Here is a 23,346-nt window from a genome sequence, read left to right as displayed (position 1 = left end):
CACCATCTTTACTTGAAAGAACAATGAACTGATTATGTTCATTTAGATTGGCAGACATTTTCCTGGAAATGAATAAAGCAAGCTGGTCACGTCAACAAAACAATTAAATGTACTTGCCAATAATAAATTTAAGCTTTTAAGAAAAAAACCTGAAATTTGGAAAACTTGTATCTGATACTATGAGCTTGATACCCCATTAAAGACTTTTGATGAGCTCAATGGCAATATTAGCATACATGATTTTTTTATACCATATAATGAAATTTGTCAAATTTGGAAGATTTGCATAACTTGGAGAACCAATATTTTCTAAATGACCACTGTATGATGTTATAAAATCATATATGAGTAAAAAATTTCCATTCAAAATGCAAGACAGACCAGTCAATTTAAATGTAAGAAGTAGGAAAAGATCATTGATAGGATTTCAGATTCCACATTGCAGCTGACCTTTAAAAAGTTATCAATCACTGTTGAAGTTTGGTGAGGAACTAAAGAAGAATATATACAATTATCTGAAAAAGTTATTAAAATACTGTTTTCTTTTGTACTGTTATTTTACTGTTTTTTTTCTTTTAGCTTTTTGAGATATAAACTTGTGTTTCTTGTTTATTAAAACATTTAAAGCTGTATATTTTCCTCTGCATATGGCTTTAGCTATATTCCATAACTTTTATATGTAGTGTTATTATCATTGTTGAGTTTTAATATGTCATTTCAGTTTCTATTTTATCTCTATTTGCTAAAAACTAGGAGACTTAGAATTTATAAGAGGCTAAATTTTAAGCTATATTTTTGTCATTAAGTTTTAGTTCTATTGCTTCTAGTCAAAGAATGTAGTATCATTTATATTTTAAAAAATAAATTCACATCTGGCCGGTATGGCTCAGTGGTTGAGCTTTGACCTATGAACCAGAAGGTCACGGTTTGATGCCCAGTCAGGGCACATGCCTGGGTTGCAGGCTTGATCCCCAGTGTGGGGCATGCAGGAGGCAGCCAATCAATGATTCTCTCTCTCATCACTGATGTTTCTCTCTCTCTCTTCCTCTCCCTTACTCTCTGAAATCAATAAAAATCCTATATAATAAAAGGCTAATATGCAAATTGCCCCCATGGGCAGGAGTTCGACTGACCGGGAGTTAGATGTGTGTTGACCACTACAGGATGGCACAGAAGATGGTGGTGTGGAACATGGCAGGACTGATGGGCCCTAATAAGAGCAGGACCGCGATGGGATGGTGGAGCAGGTGAGTGGGCGGCACCAGGCCAAGGTGGGTGCGAGTGGGGGCTCCAATTGCCCTGCTGGTTGCCCCACAGATGGCGACCAGCGGCAGTGGGGGGCTGGGCTGGCTAGTGGGCAGTGCCAGGCCAAGGCGGGTGTGAGCAGGGGCCCTGATCACCCCGCCAGTCATCCCACAGATCGGCCCTGATTGCTGGCCAGGCCTAGGGACTCTACCCGTGCACAAATTTCGTGCACTGGGCCTCTAGCACATATATATATAAAATTAACATTTTTCCTTGTGTGATTATATTTTGAAAATACTTTTTCAATTTTAACTTTTTAATTTTGTTTGTTTGTGTTTTGCATGTAGATGTTGTCAGTGTATACTTTTTTGTCTTTCTGGATTCTCTTTGTGAAACCACCTTCAATTCTCTGTTCATTTGGTTCAATGAACTAATGGGCTTCTCACTCTTTTCTGAATCCAGAGGAGGTCATCTGACATTGGCTAAACCAATCTTGGATGTAGTGAAATTTTTTTGCACTTTTTTCAATATATTTTTTTCAATTACAGTTTTGCTTTAGTTTCAGTGTACAGCATAATGGTTAGACATGATACTATACATAGTTGTTTCAAAATTATTGACTATATTTCCTATGCTGTACTTTACATCCTCAGGACTACTTTGTAACTACCAATATGTACTTATCAACCCCTTCAACTTTTCACCCAGTCTCCCAATCCCCTCTACCCCCCTTCTGGCAATCATCAGTCTGTTCTCTATCTATGAGTCTGTTTCTATTTTTTTGTTCTTTAGATTCCACATATAAGTGAAATTATAAGGTATTAATCTTTCTCTGACTGACCCATTTCAGCATACTACCCTCTAGATCCCTGGATGCAATGATTGACTCAGGGTTGGCTTGTGATCTAACCCAGTGCTTTTGATGAAACCATTGGGAAAGAAGCTGGCTTCTCTCACAGAGACTTTCAGATATAAGGGAGAAGGATATCTACAGCTGTTGTTGGCCATCTTTGCTTCCATATGGGGTCAGCTGGCTCAAAATAAAGCCATAATAGAAAAAAAGAAAGCAAAGAGCTCAAAAAAGTATGTCCTGATATCTTCATTCTTTCCTCTTTATCCAGGTTATCAAGGCAGCTACAACTTGGACTTCACCATTACATGAGCCAATAAATCCCACTTTTGCTTAAGCCAGTTAGGTTGTATTCTCTGTACTTGAAACTCAGAGAATCCCAACTGATACAATTGGACATCTCTGTTGGTGGGAAGTTTATTAAGTTAATAGATACTTAAACAAAATTAATCTCTATATAGTAGTTGTTGCCTTAGTACTTAGTTGCCTTAAACTATATAATAATTTGGTGCTCTATAAATCACTTCCTTTTTTGCAACACTCTCTGCCTTTTAGACACTTGAGGGCAGCTGTCTGGTACCTCAATTGTTCTCTTCTACAAAGATTCCCCATTCTGCCTTCCTCACGTAATATATTTTGGGTTATAATCACCATCCTGTGTGTTCTCTGAATCTGGACTACATTGTGGATGCATATTTCTATCATGACCTTGTCAAAACAGAGTAGTTACAAGTTCCTAAAAAAGGGAAGATATCCCAAAGTGGATGAAACTGTGTTACTTTCTATTACTAATTTATGTGCAAAATGTATGGCTGCAAGCCAAGCCTTGAAACTCAAGGCAGGAGAAATTGCCAAATCCCAAGGAATAGATGAAAACTATTGAACAATGAGAAGCGGTGGTGACCAATTTATTTAACATGATATATAAGGATTAGGGTGTTCAATATTGAACATTGTCAGATACTTCTTGCTGACTTTGAATTGAACTTCCAGAAACATGTGATTCAACTGAAGAAAAAAAATAAGTACTGTATGTTTAGTCAAATTGGAAAGAGTCAGCACTAACAGGTGCAGAATGAGTCAGTAGTTTGGAAGAAATTCTGGAGGTAATCGAGGAACACTCCCTAAAGATATTCTTTTCTTAAAAACTTTAAAAATATATGTATTTTATTTATTTCAGAGATGAAGGGAGAGAGATATAGAAACATCAATGATGAGAGAGAATCACTGATTGGCTCCTTCCTGCATGCCCTTTGCTGGGGATTGAGACCACAACCCAGACATGTGCCTTGACGGGGAATGTGAACTGTGCCTCCTGGTTCATAGGTCAATGCTCACCCACTAAGCTATGCTGGGCAGGCTCTAATGATATTCTTAATGTACAGAGAATGATATCGTGTTGGACAAAGATAGTTACCAACTAAGTTTTCTAAGTTTAAACTGATTCAATTGGACTCTGAATGAGAAGAATTTTGGAACACCTTAATTTATTTAACTTACAGTATTTACCTTTTTTATATAACCAAATACTGGTCTATGATAAAAATCTGTGTCTAAAATGTCTAAAACAAAACTTTTAATAGAAATAAAACATAAATTCTAATAAGAAAACACTGATTTATGCTTTAATTGACAACTTTTATATGATACAAGTATATAACTGACATTTAAAAAGTATATAATTTATAGTCAATGGTGTCTTATAATGGATAAAATATGGAATTATCATCTCTACTGCAAGTTTCCCATTTCTCAATTTAGCAATTGCTTAATACAAATTGTTCTTAATGAATCCATGCTGCTTGACAAATAGTACAGCTTCATTTTATGGGATTTTCATAAACAAACATCATGAAAATATGATGGGGAGTCTTCCATTAAACTCACCAACACTGTGTGATTTGGACGAATTTGGCAACCAGCCTCCAGGGTTTGTGGCTTCTTTCCTGCCCTTGTTAGTCTTTGACAAGTTGGCAGTGACATTTACAAATTCTCTCAGTATCCAAGGATGAAACTGAATTGGGTCAAGAGATTTGAACTCACTGCAAACAGATGTTCGTTGCACTCTGCTTTAGGTGCTTGCGAGAAAAGTACATTCTAAGCTTTTATTACTTAATATAAGTACCCTTGTTTTATTTTAAACACAAGTTATATTGAGGGTAAAGTTAATATATAAATTTAACATTTTATATAACTTCATCAAACTAATGGATGCATATCTATATAAAAAATTAAAATTCTAATACTTCTGAGGGCTTATAATATAAACATCAATACCATGCTCCTTTATAAGTCACTCCTTATTCTCTTCATAAACAACAATTTTTGATTATTTTAGCATTTTTCTTCTGATAATTACCACTGTTGTAACACCTGATAAGCTGCTACTACTTGCTGTTAATTTATATATTTCGCACATTATCTATCTGATAGATATTTATTTAGGTCATCTATATCACTTTCTCATTTTTTCTCCTCCCTCCTCTTCTTAATAGGGTCAAAACACTGTATTTTGTCAGAATATAATTATAAAATTTGTTTTGGTGTTTCTAATCTTTTCAAGGTTCTACTCATTTGGAGCTTTATCATTCCTGTCAGCATTTTTACAAGCTTGTCTCACATTTTTATGTATATCATTGGTAATATGCCTTTCTTTCCATGCTTTATATTAAAAACAATCTGATATTAGCCATTCAACTCAATAGTTGATGAAATATTTGAAGAGCACAGGGTCATAGGCAGAATTCTTTGGCGGACTGCCAGAGACTTGATTTTACATTGGCATTGATCCATTAGTCTACACTCTTTATCTACCTTCATCAAAGCCCACATTTTTATTTTTTCATCTAGTTCATAAGAACATCATGCAAGAACAAAGAACTATGCTACTTTTTAAACTAGGGAATTGACTACAGAGTTCAGTTCCCCCAAAGCTTATAGCTCTAACATGTGGTTTATAAGTATAATTTGTATAATCTATTTAATCTATAAACTGAAAAAAATATTCTATGATTCAGCCAATTCTTTTTTCGTCTCCAAGGCTCCCTTTTTTAGAATAGTTGAGCACAAAGGCTGTTATTAGTAATGGAAGGCATCTGGAATCCTGGCACTCCTGTAACCCTTTTAAGTTTATATTTAAAGCTAGAGGCCTGGTGCACGAATTCGTGCATGGGTGGGGTGCAGCCGGCCCGCCCTGATCAGGCCAGCTGGGGGGAGGGGCCGTGGGTGGTTGGCTGGCTGGCCCCACCCCCTGGTCGAACTCCCTGTTGAACTCCCTGTTGAAGGGACAATTTGCATATTAGCCTTTTATTATATAGGATGATTTAATTAGCTCCTTTTAAGGAGTCAATATTAGATTCTTATTTTTCTTGAAATGCTTGAAATTTTTGACTCAGCTTAATTTAGAATCTGGTTTACTTATGTAAAAATTTTGATAGTAAAGAAATATTTCATCAACTATTAAGTTGAATGGCTAATGTCAGATTGTTTTCTTTTTTTTAATATTTTATTGATTTTTCACAGAGAGGAAGGGAGAGGGATAGAGAGCTAGAAACATCGATGAGAGAGAGACATCGACCAGCTGCCTCCTGCACACCCCCCACCGGGGGATGTGCCCGCAACCAATGTACATGCCCTTGACCAGAATCGAACCTGGGACCTGCCAGTCCGCAGACCGACGCTCTATCCACTGAGCCAAACCGGTTTCGGCTCAGATTGTTTTCTATAAGAAAATTAAGATACTGTACTATTCAGTTGAGCTTGCATTTTTAAATATGCTTCACCAACAGTGTATTATTTTGTGCAAAGCCCACTATACTTTTTGGCCTGATCCTTCTGAGAAATTTGTGAGGTCCTGAAATTGTGAAGTGAGTTGTGTAGGAGTTAAATTTCCATCCTGTGACTGTGGAAAAGAGCTCACCTCTGTATAAAGCTCACTCTTGAAAGAAAGGACTAAAACCATCATTTTACCAGCTGCAAAGAACCATCCCAGAGACACACTTCCTCTCTCTTCAGCAGAAAAGTAACAATGGGTGATTTTGAATTAATTTTTGAGGGTTCAACTTTCTTTCTTTTTTACATTCCTTAAAGCATGGCAGGCACTAGAGGAAGACAAAAGATGTTATGGGCTCTTATGTAGTAGATATGCTGATTATAGTCAGTTTTGTCCTATTCCTTTACACCTGGGCATTGTCTCCTAACAATTTACAATAATCAAGTTTTGGTATTTGACCTTTTTCTGAGATAATGACTGAGATGAAATGAGATGGATTATAGAATGATAAAATCTTAATCCAGATAAAAATGCTTTGAGTTGAAAGAGAAGCTACATAATAGTGATGACATCAATGACACTTTCAGTGGCTTTTAAAGGTCGAACTCTGCAAATTAGATTTGTTTATAATACTGGATTCTGAACTCAACCATTGTGCTGTGCTTTTTAAGGATCTGTTAAAGCATCTGGAATTTGAATGGAAGGAGTTAAGCATAGAGAATATTTTATTATATTTCAAAACAAATTACGCAGGTTCCATAATAAGAATTTAAAAATTAAATATTCCTCCTTTTACTTGTTACATAAGACATTATTGTTAAAAAAGAAAAAATATTAAACAAGTTTCCATTAATTGTTGTACAAGGTTTGAAAGCATCTGAAATCATTACTTTTAGCTCAAATTGCTACCAAACAAAAGTGTGAATCAACCTTAATGAGCAACTTAGATCTGGTCTATATTCTTACTACAAAAAGAGCAGTCACATCAAGATGAAATGCTTTACAAAGCAATCCTAGAATTATCGAAGTGATTATTAGATTGATACTAAAATATTTTTTCAGTGGTAGCACGGTGCTAATAACTATAGTCCCTCTATAAAACACATCTATAATTCAAATCTGAAATAAATGAAGAATATGTGTAATCTACCATTGTGATAGAATTATTCTAGAATCACAAACCATGGTAAAATCCTTCTCACTTATATACTAATAGTTATTTTTACATTGTAAAATGGATTTCTTTATAATTCATATTAAAACTATTTTGAACTGTGTAACCAAGAGAGTAGATGCATCTAAGTTAAGTAACTTTTTCTGGTATCAAAGTAATACATACCCATGAATAGAAAATTTAGAAAAAAAAAATAGCCATAGAAGTATTTTTAAAAAGAAAATAGCTACAAATAATACCACCACTTAGAGATTACAGTGATTAAGTTTTAGGTGGTACAATGTGGATGATTCATTTCTTGGTTCTTTTTTTAAAATATATTTTTATTGATTTCAGAGAGGAAGGGGGAGGGAGAAAGAGATAGAAACATCAATCATGAGAGAGAATCACTGATTGGCTACCTCTTGCACACCCCACATGGGGATGGAGCCTGCAACCTGGGCATATGCCCTGACCGGGAATCGATCATAGGTCGACGCTCAACCATTGAGCTACACTGGCCAGGCAATTTGTTTCTTAAAGCACATGAGATTTAACCCTACTTTCTTATTTGGCAAATTAACAGACAAAATCCCATTGAAACAGTTCATCAAGAAAAGAGTTCATCTTTCTAATTCTGAATTTTTGCTTCCTGAGAGAGAATCAGAGAAATAAAAGGTAAATAATTTATCTACCTCCAGCTAGTATAATACAACATCTTACAGGACATCTTCTAGGATATGACTGTTTTTTGTTTGCTATTTTCTCAATTTCCACCATTATTATGAAGACTACTCCATTAATTAATAGTTCTCATTATTTCAAAGGTATAGATTCTTTGAAAATCAATTAAATGAACTCTGTTCATAACCTTAAATGCTTTTATGCTTTTATTGGGATTTATTTTAGTTGATTTTGAATTTTGTGAGATGAAGCCTTCAAGGTGCATGAAAAGAAATAATTATGCCTTTTCTACCATCAGCTGCCCTTTATATATAGCTTGAAATTGCATTTCTTCCACCCCCTCAGTGCCACTTTATAATATGAATTCATACCTCTTTTTTCTTTGTTAATTCTGGTCTCTCCTAGACCTCTGGCACTCCAGGCTTCTCCCATTTAGTATTACATTTCAGTATTTCTGATTATTCTTCCCCTTTCTCCCCAGAGGTAGGTGTTTTAATTCTTTTCATTCCCTTTCTCTCTGTCTCTATTCCTCTCATATTCTTTTATTATCATTTTCAGCTTATTTAGCCACATTTCTGTTATGTTGTCCTCAGTTTCCAGCAAACATTACTTACAAGTGCAGGCAGTATTCCTAGAAAGGCTGGCACAAACAGCTTGAGAAGAAAGATGGTTATCTGGCCAGCCCTACTAGAGAGCTGTGATCTATATGCCCTGTGACCAATGCTGGCTGGGTGGTTCAGATGGTTGGAGTGTCATCCTGTACACCAAAAGGTTTTGGGTTTGATTCCTGATCAGGGCACATACCTAGGTTGCGGTTCAGTCCACCAGTCAGGGCACATATGGGAGAAAGCTGATCAATGTTTCTCTCTTACATCTATGTTTCCATCACTCTCCCTTTCTTTCTCTCTAAAGATCAATAAGAGCATATCCTCGGATGAGGATTAAAAGTATATATATGGCATGTGACCATCCTGGTCCCAGCAGCCAAGCATTGTTGGTAGCACAGAATCTCTTTGTCTAGTTGTGCTTTGTACCAGGAGATAAATCAACTACAAGAGGACTGGATATTGGAAACAGATTTTCCTATAGTGATGACAGGGACAATAGTCAAAATTTCAGAATATAATCTGGCTGCAGCACTAGACCAGGGTCCTATTGGCTCCATGCTCATTCAGATGTTAAAGATTTGATCACTAGGGAATTCATGGGAAGAGGGGGAATCTGAAGTGAAGAATAAGGGTGTCCAGGATCTCTTGCTAAGAGATCTTTTGGATATTATTTAGCTCTTGTAGTAACCTAGTGAAATATAGTGTGAACCTTATTAACAATCACCTTTTCAGGTGTGGGAAACCTGAGGTTTAGATAAGTAACTAATTCAGGAATACTAAAATAATGAACAAAAGAATGAACATCATTAGGATCTAGAATCTGGATTCACACACTGTCAAACTTTCTGATTCCAGAACCCCTGCTCTGCTACTACACAATGCCATCCTGATGTCTGTAATTATACATTTCCAAGAACACTGTCCCCCCAATGCCTGCTCTTCTCTACAAAGATGGCTGTCATAACATATGGCCAATGGTATACATTTCGAGTTTTATTTTTTATTTTTTCGGGCATTGAGTTAGCACTCAGCCAATTACATTACCCTACCTGATTCTCCTTAAAATCAAAGGCAAACAATTGGTCAATTAACTAGGAGAAGAGAGTGATTTGCAACCATGTAACAGAACCACACTAACTACAGTAAGTAGAGTGAAACTTTGAGTTCAGCTCTAAAATCCATGTGTTTTAATGTGCCATTTATATTAATTTGAAATTTCTTTTCTGGGAGAGTTATTTTGACATTAAATCAAATACTTTATTTAAATACAAATAAATGTTTTATATTATCTATATCCAATATTCAAGACTGGGTTGTCAATGTAAAATAAAGACTTTAATCCATTAATCTTTTTCTCTCATCAACTAGATTATGTTTAGCAGATAATAAGTGTCCAAGAAAAATTATTGACTTAATTAATTAATATACCCATTGAAAAATAAAGTACATGTCCACTAGTTTGGAAAGGATAGGTGAGTTTTTATTTTTTTACTTTAAATATATTTTTTTCAATTACAGTTGATGTACAATAGTATATTAGTTTCAGGTGTACAATTCAATGATTAGACATTATATACTTTAATAAGTGATCACTTAAAAAATCTAGTATCCATCTGACACCATACATACTTATTACAATATTATTGATTATATTCCCTATGCTGTACTTTGCATAGTATGACTATTCTGGTTTTTAGTATATGTGCTGTCAAAGCGATTATCTCTGTGACTATTTGTACTTCTTTTTTAAAAAAAATATATTTTATTGATTTTTTACAGAGAGGAAGGGTGAGGGATAGAGAGCCAGAAACATCAATGAGAGAGAAACATCAATCAGCTGCCTCCTGCACACCCCCCACTGGGGATGTGCCCACAACCAAGGTACATGCCCTTGACCGGAATCGAACCTGGGACCTTTCAGTCCGCAGGCCGACGCTCTATCCATTGAGCCAAACCGGTCTCAGCTATTTGTACTTCTTAATCACTTCACCTTATCACTCATCATCCCTCCCCCTTCCCATCTGGCAAAATGCTCTCTGTATGGGTCTGTTTCTGTTCTGCTTTTTCATTTTGTTTGTTTTTTAAAATCTATTTTATCTGATGTAAGTATCACTACTCCAGCCTTTATTTGTTTCCATTTTCATGAAATATCTTTTCCCATCCCTTTATTTTCAGTCTGTGTATGTCTTTCAATCTGAAGTGAATTTCTTATGGAGAGCATATGTAAAGGTTTTATTTGTTAGCCATTCAGCCTCTATATGTCTTTTGATTGGAGTGTTTAACCCATTTGCATTTAAAGTAATTGTTGATAGGTATGCCATTTTATTATTTACATTTTGCTCTTTTTCTTAAAGAAGTTCCTTTAATCCTATATAACAAAAGGCTAATATACAAATTGTCCCCTCGACGGGAGTTTGACCAGGGGGCAGGGCCAGCCGGCCAACCGCCTGCGGCCCCTCCCCCTGGCCAGCCCTGCCCCCGATCACCTCCCTCCCGATCGGGGGCAAGGCCAGCTGGTCAACCTCCCACATCCCCTCCCCCCTGCCTGGCCCAGCCGGATTGACTGGCTGGACCCCACCCATGCAGGAATTCATGCACCGGGCCTCTAGTATCTATAATAATAAAAGCATAATATGCTAATTAGACAGGACATCATTCCAGACATTTTTCCAGATGAAGCTGGGGCCGGAGGGAAGCCAGAGTCCCGGGTCCCAGAGGGAAGCCAGTGCCAGCAGCCGGGGGAAGGAAGGCCTACTCTTGCACGAATTTTGTGCATTGGGCCTCTAGTTTCTTATAATACTGATTTGGTGGTGATGAACTACTTTAGTTTTTTCTTGTCTTTATCTGTCCTTTGATTCTTAATGATAGCTTTGCTGGGTGGAGAAATCTTGGTTGTAGGTCCTTACTTTTGAATATTTCTTACTAATCTCTTCTGGCCTACAAAATTTTTCTTGAGAAATACACTAAGTGGCCAGATTATGATCTCTGAACACATAATAATCTGCCCACTCAGTGTATACCCTATATAATAAAAGGCTAATATGCAAATTGTCCCCTCGACCAGGAGTTCAACCAGGAGGCAGGCCGGCCAATCACCCATGTCCCCTCCCCCTGGCCAGGCTGGCCGGACCCCACCCATGTACAAATTCATGCACTGGGCCGCTAAAAAAAATAAAAAATATATATATACATACATACATATACACACACACACACACACACACACACACACACACACACATACACACACACTGAGTGGCCAGATTATTATGCATTCAGAGATCATAATAATCTGGCCACTCAGTGTAAGCTGACAATCTTATGGGACCTCCCTTGTAGATAACTAACTGCTTTTCTCTTGCTGCTTTTAAGATTCTCTTTGTCTTTAACCTTTGACATTTTAATTATGACATGTCTTGAGGTGGGCCTCTTTGGGTTTATCTTGTTTGGAAGTCTCTGAGCTTCCTGAACATATATGTCTATTTCCTTCATTAGGTTAGGGACATTTTCAATCATTACTTTTTACATAGGTTTTCAATTTCTTGTTCTCTCTCTTCTCTTTCTGGAACCCTCATGATTCGAATGTTGGTATGCTTAAAATTGTCTCAGAAGCCCCTTATACTATTCTCATTTTAAAAAAATTCTTATTTTTGTTGTTCTGAGGGTGTTTTCTGCTTCCTTATCTTCCAATCTCTACTTTGATTTTCTGCTTCATCTGCTCCACTACTGATTCCCTCTAATGTATTCTTCATCTCAGCTGGTACATTCTTCATTTCTGACTGGTTCTTTTCATGTTTTCTATTTCTGTTTTTATGTTTTTTATCTCTTTAAATTCTCACTAAGTTCAACTACTATTCCCTTAAATTCATTAAGCATCCTTATAACAAGTGTTTTGAACTCTCTCCATTTAGGTTAGTTCTTTTTCTGGAGTTTTGTTCTGTTCTTTCATTTGGGACATGTTTCTTTGTTTACTTATTTTGGCTGCCTCTCTGTGTTTGTTTCTGTGTATCCAAGCTGCTATATTTCCTGGGTTTGGTAGAGTGGCCTTGTGTAACAGGTGTCCTGTAGGTCCTGGTTTGCCCCCTGGGTAGAATATGTATACCCTCCTGTTGTAGTTGAGCCTTGATTGCTGTTGGTACATCAATGGGAGGGATTTACCCCCAGGCCGATTGGTTGCAAGGGCTGGCTGTGATCACTGAGGAGAATCAGCTGTGCAGGGACTGACCCCACTGAGCAGGACCCACTTCAGTGAGGCTCTACTCAGTCTGCCCAAGTAGTGTGTCCCTGTGGAGGAGGTAGGGTGGTGCTTTGACATGATCTGAAGCTGTCTACTAAGTGTGCTTGCTCCCAGGAGGTACAGGCCAAGGTTAGCTGCCACCTGAGTCCTGCCCTGGGACCACCTGGCATGAGCTACAATGTGATCTGGAGATGGGGCTAGGAGAGGCCAAGTTGTTAACGAAGGCCAGCTACCACTACTGCTGGGCCTGACCACTTAGCAAGAGGTACGCAGTATGCTGAGGCCAGATGCTACTTGTTTGAAAGATTTTAGAAATGTTGTCTTTAGCATGAGCCATGATAGGTTGTTTGTATGGAAAAGCTACTGAAAATTGCTTGGGTTGGGCCTGCAAGTTGGGTAGGGTGGGCTCTTGGGGAATCACCAAGGTGGGGGCAAACTGTGTTAGCCAGGTTGATGGAAATTCAGATATGGTGCCTGCCTGCTGGCTCTGTGAGGGGAGAGCCCAGACAAGAAACAATGGCCTGTGCTCCCATTTCTGTCTGTGAGAAAGCTGCCCCCGCACCAACTCTTGTCCCAAAGCTAGACAACTTCCTTTTGTCCTGTATGTCCCTGGTGCCCAGTGCTAAACTCAGAGTGAGTGACTCTGAATAAGTCTGTGTGTCAGCCCTTAAAGAGGAACTTCTTAGGACTTCCGCATCCCTCCATCTCACTCAGCCACAAAGTTCACTGGCTTTACCAGCCAGAAGTTATTGGGACTTCTCTTCCCAGCTGGGGCCCTGGTGTAAGGCTAAGACCCCTTGATTCTCAGGGGGCACCACTGCATTCGAGATAGCCCTCCTAATTTTTATCCAACACACACGGGTGTGGAACTAGCCCATTCTGCATCTCACCCCTCCTACCAGTCTCAATGTGGCTTCTTCTTTATATCCTTAGTTATAGCACATCTGTTCAGCTAGCTTTTAGGAGAATCTGAATGATGGTTGTTCTATAGTTTAGTTGTAATTTTGATGTAGTTGTGGGAGGAACTGAGTACCGCATTTACCTATACTACCTACCATCTTGACTGGAAGGGCTCGGAGGTATCATTTTAGTGGTGGACATGATGATAAAATTTGGTCTGTCTTGAAACTTTATATTTTTGATTATCCAAATATTGAGAAAGAAAGTTTGATAACTCTCATATTTTATTACAACATTTATAAATCTGTTTACTGTTTTGTAAATATAATTATATTATACTTAACTACAAAACATTGCTTAGGGTAAAAATAGTATTCAACAACTCACATTAATTAAAATTATATGGCTATTTAAAATTATGATGTTAATCTGTATATACTTACATGGGAAGATGTCTATGATATATTGTTAAGTGAATAAAGAGCAGATTAGGAAACAGGAATTAAAGTATGATCTCATTTTCAAAAATAAATTCTACATAGTTATAGGTAAAATTTTAGAAGAATAATAGTGGGAATAATATTTATATTCTTTCTTTATAATGAATGATTACAAAGTTCCAGGTTGGAATTAAGTACCTTCACATATTATTTTAATCCTTACAATAACTCCATTGACTAATTCATCATTAATTGTTATATAGTTAATTACATATAAATATATAATTAATTATATAAGCATATAATTATTTATATAATTATATAATTAATTAATTATATTTTTTGTCCCAGGTATTGTGCTAAATGCTAGAGATACAGCAGTGAAACAGACAGACACAATACCCAGTGAAGTTTTTTTTAAATTATAATTTACATTCACTATTATTTTGTATTATATTTAAGTGTATAGCCATAGTGGTTAGACAACCATATACTTTACAAATTGTTCCCCCTGATATTTATAGTATCCACCTGGAATCATATGTAGTTATTACAATATTATTGACTATATTTTCTATGCTATACTTTACATCCCCATGACTAGTTTGTAAAGCTTTACATTTATACAATGGAATATTACTCATCCGTACACAAAAAATGAAATCTTACCATTTGCAACAGCATGGATAGACCTAAAGGATTTTATGTAAGTGAAATGTCAATCAGAGAAAGACAAATATCATATGATTTCACTTACATGTGGAATCTAAAGAACAAATGGACAAACAAAATAGAAACAGACTATTAATGGACAAACAAAATAGAAACAGACTCACAGACACAGAGACAGACTGATAGTTCCCAGTGTTTTACCATTATCCTAAATACAGATAAAAATTAGAGAGGTTGCACCACAGTCTTATGGATCAATTTCTGGTTCAACTAAACATAAAGACTCACAAGACTCCCATAGGCTACATTTACCAACAGTCTATTCAGTTGGATATAGCACAGGAACCACAGTTTCAGAAGGCAACACCAGGCCCTCTTGTCTGTGGGAGTCTTCCCAGCAGTTTGCACAATATTCCAATAGCCATCTTTGGTCCCTTAGATGATGGCTCAGATCCAAAGGCTTATATCAACACTGGGTGGGTGTGGGAGCCACCCTGACATAAAAATGTCATGCCCCATGTAACAACTCCATAGATTGTCCAGGGTAAGAATCACTATGACTATCAGGTATTTATAGTTCATTATGGTTCCTCCCAGTCCAAAGGAAGTTTGCCACTCAGAGATCATTTCAATCATAAGCAATGCTCCCTAGAAACACAGTTAACATTTTACTTCTATCAAATTACCAGGGAAACAGAGCTAGAGTGAACGGAAGGTCAAATTGTCATGCAGAAGAGAAAAAAATTTTCTTACATAGCTACACAATAAGCAAGTGGCAGTATAGATTCAAACTTAAGTTTTTCTGATTCCAAAGCATAGTTTCTGAAATTTACTGGATGGTTAAAAAAAGCAAAAAACACAAACACAAAAATATCTGGGAGGAAAGTTTTTAGACAACTTTGACTTTCTTCTTCATACTTTCTGAATTCTCAGATTTCTTTTTGTAATGAGCATTAATTTCTTTTGTAATTAGGAAGAAATATTTTCAATAAAAAAGACTAGAAACATGAAAATATGATTTTGCTATAGCATTAAGTAGCCAGAAACAAAATTATATATGCACTTGTATTGTGATTAGAATGGTGTAAAAAGAAAGATGCAGAGAGGAAGAAACCAAGGGAAAATGCAATAGTTGTGTCAGGGTAGTTGGTTTATGAAGGTCTTTTTTTATGTTTTTCAAATTTTCTATTAAATGCTTATGTTATTCTTGGAATAAAATGAAACGCATTTTTTAAATAGAAAAGGAAATGTATATAGCTTATAAAGTATTTCAAACGTAAAAAACAGAAAAACATCCTCCTAAGGTAATAGATTTAGTTCTATATTTCTTTGAATAGGTGAATATACTTTATGTATAAAATGTATGTTAGGAATTCAGAGTTCTCAAATTTTCTCAGAACACACATGGACATGGAAAATGGAGTAGAGAGCAGTTCTGTTCCATTCCTGAAGGTCACTAATGTAGCTAAGGATTTGCCCAGGGCTGCTGCTGGGTCCCTGCCCTGACACTAAACTATTCTGTGCATTGCAGTAACTTCCCTAGGTCTGGATTCATGAAGTAGAGTGGGAATACTATTGCCCAATTCCTCTTACATGTTATAGTTATTTCAGGATGTAGTTATTTAAGACTTATTTTTTTCCAAAACTCACATTTTGGGCTTTATATGATCCTTCTTTGGCCAACAACTCATATAACTGGATAGCTGCTGTTATGTTTTGCATGCCAAAATTTCCAAATAGCAAAGCATCAGCCATTTTCTCCATAGCTTTCAAATTTCCCAGGTCAGCTGCTTTGGCAAAGAATATGTAGGCTCTGTTTCAAGAATATCAGGTTAGAAGTTTGATAATAAAAAATGAAATTTTCTGTTCCTTCTTTCATAGTACTTCTCTCTAGGACCCAGTTGTCATTGCTCTTAACAATATAGTTTAACTAAAGTCCATTGCATCTCTAGACTAGTAGATTCTTTTATCCTTAGATTAGTCTAAGATTATAATTTCAATATATATGACAAATAGGGAAGCTGATAAAAAGGAGAAATACATAAAATACATTATATATACCAAGCTTATATACCAAGTGAAGTGAAAAATTGAGGCACTTGTCCTAAAACAGTGAACTCCAAGTTCACTATGAATATTTGTTTTATAAAGTAAACTCTGAAATATATAACAATATAATAAAAATAAATTGAAAATAATCAAACTGTCACTTCTAGGAAGTTACTATCATGAGAACAACAGTCCCTTAATATTCTGAAATAGTTTTTAAAAACACAACATATTCTTATCAGATCAAAGCTAGGACTATATAGAAAAACAATAACCAAACAAAACCTAATGATTATAAGGGCTCTAGATTCTGACTGCCTCAGTTCAAATCCTGGCTCTACCATTTATTAGTTCAGATCTTTGGGCAAGTTATTTAACTTCCCTCGGGCTCTTTCACCTATGGAATAGAGATAATAATAAAACCTATTTCATAGGGTTGCTGGGAAGATTCAATGAAATAATCCATAGGACGTAATTGGTATAGCACCTGGTACAGAGTAAGTACTCAATAAATTTAGCTACCATCATCATCATCATTATCATCATTTTTGCATAGATTCTAAAGTTTTAAGGCATTGTAATTTTCTCCTGTAATTAGTGGGTAAATGATGGGAAAGCTTAGTGATTGCAAATATAGATGCCATAGGATTGCTTCACATTGCATTTTCTGAGGGGTCAGAAGCCACCTTCTGTACAGTAGTAACAGATCTGTGTAACGGATCTGTATGACAGCAGTGATGGAGAGACTTGCAAGGTCAAAACTTGTGTCAGAGATAGAGAGTACTTTTGGGATTGATTTTTACTATTATAACTTCCTTTAGGGTAGTGGTAAGACATGAAAGCATTAACCTTTACCTGTGACCTTGACTCAAATGCTGGAACAAACACACATATCTGCCACTGCTACCAGTTTAGAAGGATCAGGAGACTCAGCTTTATGTACCACCTCTCCAGGCTGATGCTAACATAGCCTGCTCTTGGTAAAAGGCTGGGATAGAATGACTAGACAAAAAAGGATGGGCTAGTGATATCCAGGTAGGCATTAGGGTCCTGGATGGCAAAACAGAGAGTAGACTCCAGTGGAAAAAAAAAAGCCAGGAGGTTAAGCAAGAAATTGTCAGAGCAAGTTGAGAACCTGAGAAACAGAAAGCAAGTAAGCTAGAAGGTCTCAAAGGTGAATGAATGCACATGTCTGGCATCCAGGGATAGATTTGACACCAGGATACAGACTCCCTAAAGCTCTTCTGTCACATGGCTTGCTGCTGCAACTGCATAGCCTGCTGGGATGCTCAGACCAGAAGGGCATTGACATGGATCAGGGCAGAGAAACCTTGGACTTCGTATCCAGCAGTATATCCATTCACTGGTCCTAGGTGCAGCAATGGGTTGCAAAACCAATCTTTCTATGTGTCTTTGATTTTGAGAGAGAGATGGGTATTTAGGTCCCCCTATCAGGAAGGTCCAAGGTTATATAAGGAATACTAGAAGCAGGACCCAGGGCTGGAGAAAGTTGTTGGTAAATTAAATAGGATTAAGATCTGGGCTACAATCCCCAAGAGGAGAAACTGGGCAGCAGGGGCAAAAGGAAAGTTCAATTAGGTATCTGGTATTAGATGCTAAGGTGGGTGCAGGGAGAGGGGAAGGCTAAATGCATCTCTAGAACACATCAGAAACTTGGTGTGGGGCAGTAGCATACTTCCCAACCTTCTTTGTTGATGTGGAATAATTCTTAATGGCAGCTAACCCTGGCTGTCACAGAGGCTTCTTGACTCCTTCAGACAAATTTGCATTTCCCTGACATGCTTGCTTAACATCTGTAATTCTAATAGCACTGACTTGTTTAACCATTTGCCTCTCATACATACAAAGAGGCTGAATGACTGAATGAGAGGATCAACTCCCTTACTTCTTTCTTTTTGACTTTGAAAGAATTACAGAATCCTTTTGACCTTCCATTTCATCCTCTGTCAATTGGAGATAAAAATCTATGTCTATCAATATAATAGTAAACAATGAATAATATTACACATAAATGCCTAAGAACATTAACACAGAGTAGGTGCTTACTGGTATAGATGGAAGTTGCTGGTGTTGTAATAATCAGGTTCATAGTTGAGTGTCCCCCCTCATCTTTTATACTCTTACACTCGTATCACTTTGAGTTTTAAGAAAAATTCTGCTGTTGTCCTGTCTCGGGTTGGCCAATACAGCTCTGGGATGCTTCCTCAGGGCTAATTAAGTATGCTTAATTTGTGAGAAAACAAAAGATGTCTCCTTGTTGGGAGTTCAGAGCCCATTCTTTCTACTATTGGTACAATACACTTGCTTTCTTTTATCCCACACCTTCCACTTATTGGTTAGAGGATTAGAGATAAAAATAACAAATGCCTATCATAATCCTGGTTACTATGTGTCAGGCATTGTTCTAAGAGCTTGACTGTATTTTTCAGGACAAAAGGAGGTTAAGTAACTTGGCTGGGATCACATAGCCAATAAATGGTAGAGCTAGGATTTGCTCCAAAAGCTTTAACTATAGACTTGAAGGGTGACCTCATATTGTGCCCTCTACTGAGGGGAGGAGATATTTCTGACTCTCTTGAAGACAAAGTAAACAAATGAAAAAACAGACGTGCACAGCTTAGTCATTTCCCAGCTGTGTATTTGTGATCACCTCAGTTTAACATCCTCAATTCTGTTCTTAACTTTTTAATGTGGAAGAATGATGCTCTTCTTAACTCATAAGTCTGGGGATAAAATGGGATCACATACATGAAAGTGCTTTAAAACCAGAAAGTACTGAATGAATACATAGGAGAATAAAGCATTCTAAAACAACTACACTAATTTAAATAGCACATTTAATTTTATTTGGAATCCTATATAATAAAAGCCTAATATGCTAAGTGTCCAATCATCCAGTTGGTCATTCAACCAATCAAAGCATAATATGCTAATGATATGCTAAGGCCGCTCAACCAAGGTGACATGCACTGACCACCAGGAGGCAGATGCTCCGACCACTAGGTTAGCTTGCTGCTGGGGTCCGGCCGATCGGGACTGAGTGAAACAGGCCAGACACGCCCTGCAGCCCTCCTGCAGTCCCTCCAGGGCTGGCCAACCTCCTGCATCTCTCCCCGGCCCCAATCATGCACCCGTGGGGTCCCTCGGCCTGGCCTGTGCCCTCTCGCAATCTGGGACCCCTTGGGAGATGTTGGAGAGCCGGTTTCGGCCCGATCCTGCAGGCCAGGCTTAGGGACCCCACTAGTGCACGAATTCATGCACCGGGCCTCTAGTATCTAATAAAAAGTCAACAGAGAATATTTTTACCTGAATATTCAGATAAGTGCCTTAATTCTAAATTTCACTTAATGTATAGGAACCACAATTTCACATACGGTTCTATTTATTTATGCTGATAATATGTGGGATTCCTTAAACATGATTTGATCCTATTAAAAATAAAAACTTATGGGTAAATATGTTTATTTGTTATTTCAATGACATTTTAATGACATTGAAACTAGATTTTGAATTGTTCTTTTTCTCAACCTGGAAATTTAACTTGGCTTATGTCACTGGATAAAGACTTACTGTGCTTTTTGTCTTTGGCCCTTAGACTGCTGGAGAATCTTGATGCCCATCTTAAATAGCTGTTCGCCTTCAGCTGTAAAATTTTTCTTTGATCGCTTTTTTACTATATATGAAAAAAACAAGGAAAAGTAACATTAGTTTTGTGTTTTATATTTTAAAAATAATGTGCTGGCATATTAGCTTGACTTTTGTTCTCCTTATTTTTTAATCTCTGCATTTCAAGAAAATCACCTTACATTTGGTCAGAAGGTAGAAACTGCTTACAAAAGTACATTTGTCCTGCCTTTTGTGAAAGGGTCTGGAAGATGGAGGAGACACCGAGATGCTTTTGATGGTAAAATGGAAAGAGATGTTCCAAGTCTGAAAAGGGGATACAAAGTCCTAAAGCAGAAGGCAGGAAGCAAGGCCTCCAAGAGAAGGGTTTGCCTGGTATACCTGGAGGCCAGCTCTTAGACATCAGGCTCCCAGTTCCCAGACTCCCTTAATTAAGCATGGACCATAAACCTCAGAGCCATAAGATCCCAAGAGGACATAAGGAAGGACATAGACAATGGGCATCTCCAAGATGACTGGTGTACACATAAGATTGGAGGTAAAAATTTAGCTTTGCCCAAGGCTCCCCATTCCTCTCCTAGAATCTTTCTGAGATCTTTCTAGACTATCTGAGAACTGTTGGGGATGAGCATCAGAAATAAAAGAGGGCTGAGTAAGTGTGCCACCTTTAGGACCTTAGGGAAGACACACAGAAAGAGTATCAATAATAACTTGCCTTGTGGGATGGGGATGTAGAGTAACTTTAATAGGATTTAATGAAAATAAAGAAACAGAATTTAACCTGCTGCAATCATGATATTTCTCAAATGTATATAACACCTCACAATTTTCAAAACATTATCACCAGTTTACAGATAGGAAAAGCTGGCTAGCTTTAGAGTCCTTCACCCCACCACCACAACACACACACACACACACACACACACACACACACACACACACACACTCACTCACACACAAATTCACAGTGCATCTTAAAGTCCATTAAAGCACTCAGTGAAACTTCTAATTTAGATGAACCCCTTCTGAAGCCATTTTAAAGGAAGGCATTCTGGGATTTGATGCTTCATTAACAAGACCACAAAGACTTAAGTGCCTCTTGTTTTTCTTCTCCTTGATAAGCTATCAGAATTGTTCACTTTATTTTTAAAATGTAAACATTTTAAACTAATGTCTAAATTTAAAACTAATTCATAATTATTTTTAATGTTTCAAGTTATCCAATCAATTTAGTAATACCAGACATTTTAGCATCTAATTGCTGCTTTGAGTTATATGTTATCCATACTCATAATTAAGGAGGAAAGATAATGGGGAAAATCCTAAGGACACATATGTAATACCTTAATCAATAATAAAAAAACAACAACCCCCCCCCAAAACAACAACAACAACAACAAAAAGACAACACAAAACAAAACAAAAAAATCTACTAATCTGTGTTTGGAATAGCAATGTTCCTATTAACATGCTTTCAAAGAGGGAGAATAACTTGGAAGATTAACTCTGCCATGCATATACAAAAGAGAAATTACTACTACAGCTTTCCATCCATGGCTCTTACTTTTTCATTAGTAACTCTTTTTTGTGCTTTCCAAATATATTGAAATACAATTTTTATTTACTATAAGAGAGCTCAATTATCAGAGAAAGTTATCTTCATGCTACTTTAATTTCTTTTTTATGGTTTAATGATTTCCAAATTTGGGGAAATGATTTGAGAACATCCTGAACTTGATGTAAAGGATTTTCATGAGTCTGAAGTCCTCTGAGATAGCCATCTTTAAGCCAAGGGGAGAAGGATGAAACTAACCTTGCTGATCATAGACTTTTGCCTCCAGAACTGTGAGAAAACAAACTTCTGCTATTTAAACCACCTTGCCTCTGGTATTTTGTTATGGCAAACTAATACAGATACCAACTTCATATCACATGAAAAACAAGCTGCCCCTTTTCCCCATGGGAAAGAATGCACCCAAAATCAACTTTCTGTCAGATCAGTAGCTACATTCTAAATGAATGTAGGAGGGATTGCAATTTCCCATGGGCCCTTAAGGTCTCCAGGTGCTAGACATCTGACTTTCCCAGGCAGTTAGATGCCCAAGTAGCTCACCTCTGAGAAGGTTACTTTTTTTATGATTGTACTCTAAGTAAGCAGTGTAGCAGGTAGACTTTCCATGTATGCAGAAATCCCTGGACCCCTCTCACCTCTCTGAGGGATGAGGGAGAACGGGGAACCTATGCCTTCTCATGTTGACCCTTCAACTGTAAATTTCCCTAATGAAGTCTATTCCTTAATCCCCATCACTTGTGCTTGTGGAATTAATACCGATTCTTCTTGTTTATCATGAGTAGAAGCAAATCTTTGGAACAAAAACTGCTCACTTGCTTGTTTCAGATACTAATGAGAAAGAGTAGAGCTGGAGACAACTTATTCTCTGTCATTCATACATTTACATATTTATTCAATAAATATGAATTGAATATTTACCATGTGTTAGACACAGTGATAGATATTGTGTTCACATATATGATCAAGACACTGCCCCATCCTGGCAGGGGAGATAGACATGCTTACCAAAAGTTACAATAGTCATGTGGTAGGCACTATGGGAGCATAGGAGCTTTCTTGTTTGTAACTAATACAAAAAAATGGAACATTCTCAAAAATAGACCACATATTAGGGCACGAAACAAGTCTATATAAATTCAAGAAGACTGATAAAATACCAAGCATCTTCTCAGATCACAATGACATGAAGTTAGAAATCAACTACAATAAAAAAAAAACCCCTCAAAAACACTCAAATACATGGATGCTAAATAGCATCCTTTTAGTTCATGCCATCTAATTTCTTTGTCTGGAATACCTGGTGTGTTGGATGTCTTCTGATTGCCCGTCTAGACCAACTCTTCTCTATTCTGTTTTCTGGCACATGAACCCACATGGACTAGAATCAGGGGTCCTCAAACTTTTTAAACAGGGGGCCAGTTCACTGTCCCTCAGACTGTTGGAGGGCCGGACTATAGTTTAAAAAAAAAACTATGAACAAATTCCTATGCACACTGCACATATCTTATTTTGAAGTAA

General features: G+C 37.1%; 1 protein-coding gene across 2 annotated transcripts in view; it reads right to left on the bottom strand.

Annotated features, from left to right (window-relative positions):
- The window catches only part of SEL1L2 (SEL1L2 adaptor subunit of SYVN1 ubiquitin ligase), a gene marked incomplete at both ends in the record, with an annotated part of 105,210 nt that overhangs the window by 48,810 nt on the left and 33,054 nt on the right, over positions 1–23,346 (bottom strand). For both annotated transcript variants that reach the window (XM_079783475.1, XM_079783476.1), the window contains 2 exons: positions 16,212–16,374; positions 20,202–20,304. In XM_079783475.1, coding sequence (XP_079639601.1) covers positions 16,212–16,374; positions 20,202–20,304 — 266 coding nt within the window. The remainder of the gene's footprint in view (positions 1–16,211; positions 16,375–20,201; positions 20,305–23,346) is intronic.

This window comes from Cnephaeus nilssonii, assembly GCF_951640355.1.
Source record: "Cnephaeus nilssonii genome assembly, chromosome: 11".
NCBI lineage: Eukaryota > Metazoa > Chordata > Mammalia > Chiroptera > Vespertilionidae > Cnephaeus > Cnephaeus nilssonii.
The sequence above is the reverse complement of the archived record's forward strand: the minus strand, read 5'-3'. Positions and strand labels throughout refer to the sequence as shown.